Source organism: Laetiporus sulphureus (genome assembly GCF_001632365.1).
Source record: "Laetiporus sulphureus 93-53 unplaced genomic scaffold LAESUscaffold_172, whole genome shotgun sequence".
NCBI classification, from domain to species: domain Eukaryota; kingdom Fungi; phylum Basidiomycota; class Agaricomycetes; order Polyporales; family Laetiporaceae; genus Laetiporus; species Laetiporus sulphureus.
Window position 1 is genome coordinate 1 of NW_024468681.1, and position 4,400 is coordinate 4,400.

The window sequence follows — 4,400 nt, forward strand, 5'->3', positions numbered from 1 at the left end:
TAAAATTCGGTCTATCCATGTCCTTGTAAAAATGGTCTGGACAGTCCATGATTTGACTTGGGAATGTCCAGGACTATCTGTATGAGGCATGGTCTGTCCAACGTATGGAGTTAGGAGTGTCCAAAGCTATTCTTGTAACACATGGTCTTTCCGTAGACATAATCAATCTAACTGGATAGTCCTGCAGTCTGACCTGGAACTGTCCAGCCCTCTTTCTATAAAATATGGTCTATCCATGTGCATGTAAAGAATGGTCTGGACAGTCCAATAATTTAACTTGGGATCATCCAGGACTATCTTTATGAGCTGTGGTCTGTCCAACATATAGAGTTAGGAGTGGAAATGATTTAAACTCATGCTACTTCAAACTGTTAATATGCAAGTAAAAAATGAAGCATAAAAATAAACTGGTAATACCGAGCAAACCAGATTTCAGATGAGCTCATTTGCTTCAGTAAGTTGGTGCAACAATTTTCAATTTATATCAAAATGAAGCAGAAGATGTAGAAAAACATTTGCAGAATTCATCAATTTTATGGTCCCAGGACACTCCAAAATGAGCCCCCTGACACCCCGTGACAGTGACAAAACTCCGGTAAAACCACCTGGTAAGTGTTGCAATAGGTCAGTTTAAGTACCCTAAACACTCCCAAATATTCACCCAAACACTCCCAGACTGCACTCAAAAATCTGCCAAAACACTCCCAGACTGCACCCAAAAACTCACCAAAACACTCCCATACTTCACCCAAACAACACTCCCAATCGTATCCAAATGCATCCTGAACCTGAAACATGCCCAGAACTGGGTAATACCATGCAAAGTGCCTATTAGGGCTAACTCTATAGCGACAAAGTTAGGCCTAAGAGGTACCATGAAGGGGGGGCCTGAAGTGCATTTCTGAGCCTCATGTATGACCCTTTGTAATATGATACTGCTGCCTCAGGTTCTTCAGAGTCGGGGGCCCTCGTGCTGGTCTGTCCAGACTGTTCCGCTTGTCAGATATGTGTTATCGAATCACACGGCCCTCGACTGCTCTTTCAGAAGGATTTACGAGGGCAGACTGTTTCAGTGTGTATCAGCGCAGCAAATGAGTACTGACAGAGAGCAAGAATTCTTGCATGTGAGCATTGGTTATCTCTAAAGATGAAGCAGGAGTGTTGAATTGGGAGACCTCCACAATGAGCTGTGTGAAAAAATAAGATGTTACTCCTAGCGTGGCAACTGGCTATCACGAAAGGAAACATACTGCATTAATGTGTTGCCTCTTGAACAGAGGTAGCTGCAGGACTTTTCGAATTGCAACAGCATCAGGTCCGTCCTCAGATGCTTTATTTCTCTTGCCAAGCACACTTGTAGTTGCTAACTGTACTGAAGGGCCCAGCATGAGGGATGCAGTACTTTCCTCTCCAGCAATTGCATGATGTGGTTAAGAAGTCTGGTTGAGCAGAAGCACAGACAAAGTGCAATCATTCGTAGGGTCAGATAACGATGAGGTTTGTTCCCCTTCTTTCTGTGGTGACGCATCCAGATAAAGTGCACGTTCTTTATCTGGATGTGTCGTCACTGGAGCACCTGCCTGACCATTTTCAGGAATGTCTGCCTTTTTGTCAGATGGTGCATCTATCCTTCCCTGAGCTCTTCTCGGGTAATTGGGAAAATGCCTAGACCATCGCACAATCCCATACATAAGTTCTGCCCAAAGTACCCTAGGATCATTGTTAGTAGGGGGACTGAGGAGGAGTGGATCTGCAAGATTTGCTTCTGGCATCTTGCAGTCTTCATCCATGTCTCGTTCATGCTATTGTCCATGTCAACATCTGTGTCCTCATCTTCAGACCAATCACTCTCTCCAAGCATGCCATCGATAATGCTGATTGTTCCTGAAGGGCGTCTGCACATGTGCGGAGGACTGCGACTGAGTTGGATGGCCGTCAAGGTTGTCTGTGAGCGAGGAAGACTACGGTTCAGTTCTCGAGGCGTGGCTGTCTGGAATGTTCGCGAGCGAGGAGGACTGAGACTGAACCGCTGAGTAGTCACTGGAAAAGTCATCCTCGAGCGAGAAGGGCTGAGGCTGAGATGCTGAGTGGTCACTGGGCAAGTCATCCGTGAATGAGGAGGACTGAGACTGAGCTACCGAATGGTGGGTGGCAAAGTTGTCCACGAGCGAGGAGGGCTGCAACTCAGGCTTCGAAAAGGAGCATCACAATGAACTTGACTAAAAAGAAGAGGTGCAGTCTCATCAGAGGCAGTAGGCGATGGGGGGAGTGAACGAATGGACTTCGTTTCAGAGACAGGATCAACATCGACATCCTGCCTCTTCCATTTCATTGACAGTCTCAATTGGTAACACCCATCCTGGATGTTTCCTGCTTGATCTTTATGGCTCTGTTGGCCACACTTTTGAGTTCATTATAACTGGCTGACTTGGCCTGATACTGGTTTCTGAGTGTCCTGATCATGGCATCCTTTTGATGAGATTCGTTTTGAGTGATTATCTGGTCCTGCATAATGAACTGCACCTTGATATTGTTCTTCTGAAGTTGTTCAGTTGCGTCATCTTTGTCCTGTTGAACTTTTGCGAGCTGACCGTGGGCCTCCACAAGCTGACTGTGGGCATCTGCGACAATGTGATTTCTCTCATTCGTAACTTTCATGAGCTGAGTGCAGACCTCTGTGAGCTGAACATGGGCATCTGCGACAACACGATTTCTCTCATCCGTAACTTTCGTGAGCTGACCGTGGGCCTCCGCGAGCTGACCGTGGACCTCTGCGACAATGCAATTTCTCTCATCTATAACTTTCGCGAGCTGACCGTGGACCTCCGCGAACTGACCGTGGACCTCCACAACAATGCGATTTCTCTCATCCGTAACTTTTGCAAGCTGAACGTGGGCATCTGTGACAACACGATTTCTCTCATCCGTAACTTTTGCGAGCTGACCATGGGCCTCTGCAACTGTACAGGCATCGTCATCGTCCTCCTTAGTGTTTACGAGCCGAGTGTGGGCCTCCGTGAGCTGTGCATCCTGCACTTGAATCGCAGCCTCCATCTTCACGAACTGACCGCAGGTCTCCCTTAGCTATGTGCGGGTCTTCACAAGCTCTGCGTCCTGTGCCTGAATCACAGCCTTTGCCTCCATGACAATGTGGTTTTGGTCATTCATGGCTTTCACGAGCTCTGCATCCCATGCCTGAATCACAGCCTCTGCCTCCATGACAATGCAGTTTTGGTCATTCATGGCTTTTGCGAGCTGACCACGGGCCTCTGCGAGCTGTGTGTGGGTCTCCGTGAGCTGTGTGCAGGCCTCCACGAGCTGTGTGTGGGCCTTCACGGACTGTGTGTTCTGCAGCAAGGCATGAACATGAACCTTCCTGATGACTATTGTGCAGCATTAGCCCAGAGGACACAAGGCCTGAAGATGGCAATGTAAGTCATACTTAATCGACTCCTGCCCTGGCCATCCATGCATATGTTGATCGGAATCTTGCTGATCTCTCATTCAGCCCAATATCCATCCTTGAGAGTGTACAGCTTCACTCGGTATTGACGTTGTGATGAACCTTTGAATATACTGCTGAATGTCACATCGGTCAGAAGAGTACTCCTGTTGCAGCTCTCCATTTCCACCTGTGAAGGCTGCATATGACTCGACTCTTCACCGCAAGCAGGGATGTTGTTGATTCCTTCCATAATCACCATGTTCGGCTTTGCCCCTTCAACCCTGCTGGCAGTGCGATCAGCAGTCATTTTTTGTTTTTTTGTAAGCAGGGCAGTCTTCTTCCTCTGTTCCTTCCGGAGGTGGCCTTGATCGTTTGCTGCCCTGCAGAAAGTCAGCAATATCTACATACGTCAATAATGAGGAATAGTATTTACCTTTGGGACAGTCTTTTCGATGACTTCTTGCATGGTAAGAGCCTTTTCTTGAGCTTTCGCAGAAGATGCTTCCACTATGGATGCCTCAGCTGCCGCTTTGGTGGAGGCTTCCCTCTGCCTATGCTTCTCGGATTGGTGTCCATCCTTAATTTGCTGCTTGGGTGTTCTGGGCTTGGGAGGAGCAGCGATCACCCTGTTTTTGCTCAGTTCATGTGAAATGCATACTGAGAGTGCAATTTTGGCCACTTGCATCTGACACGACATTGCTTGAAGTTGGGTGTGGTGTAGGGTAGAGCTAAGGTACCGGATGCCCAAATGCAAGTGCCAACTAGTCTCCCATGGGCAGACAGAGACAATTCCTTCAACCTTCGCGGGAGCGCTCCGGATATCCTTGCAATTGTCTGACTATATGCCCCCCCTTTTTTTTTGAGTACAATTTATATACCGCCCGAAGGGCGGTCGGAGGTGTGTAAATACAGTCGTGTAACTACAGAGGACCAGATGCATCTGGGAGCAAAGGAA

At 47.7% G+C, this 4,400-nt stretch overlaps 1 protein-coding gene across 1 annotated transcript; it reads right to left on the reverse strand.

The window, feature by feature from the left end:
• Positions 1-2,340: 2,340 nt before the first annotated feature.
• Positions 2,341-4,142, reverse strand: LAESUDRAFT_765391 (uncharacterized protein; the record flags this gene model as incomplete). Its single annotated transcript, XM_040913659.1, has 3 exons — positions 2,341-3,063; positions 3,103-3,348; positions 3,879-4,142. The coding sequence occupies 3 exons, from the start codon at positions 4,140-4,142 to the stop codon at positions 2,341-2,343; spliced, it is 1,233 nt and encodes a 410-aa protein (XP_040757312.1).
• Positions 4,143-4,400: the final 258 nt, after the last annotated feature.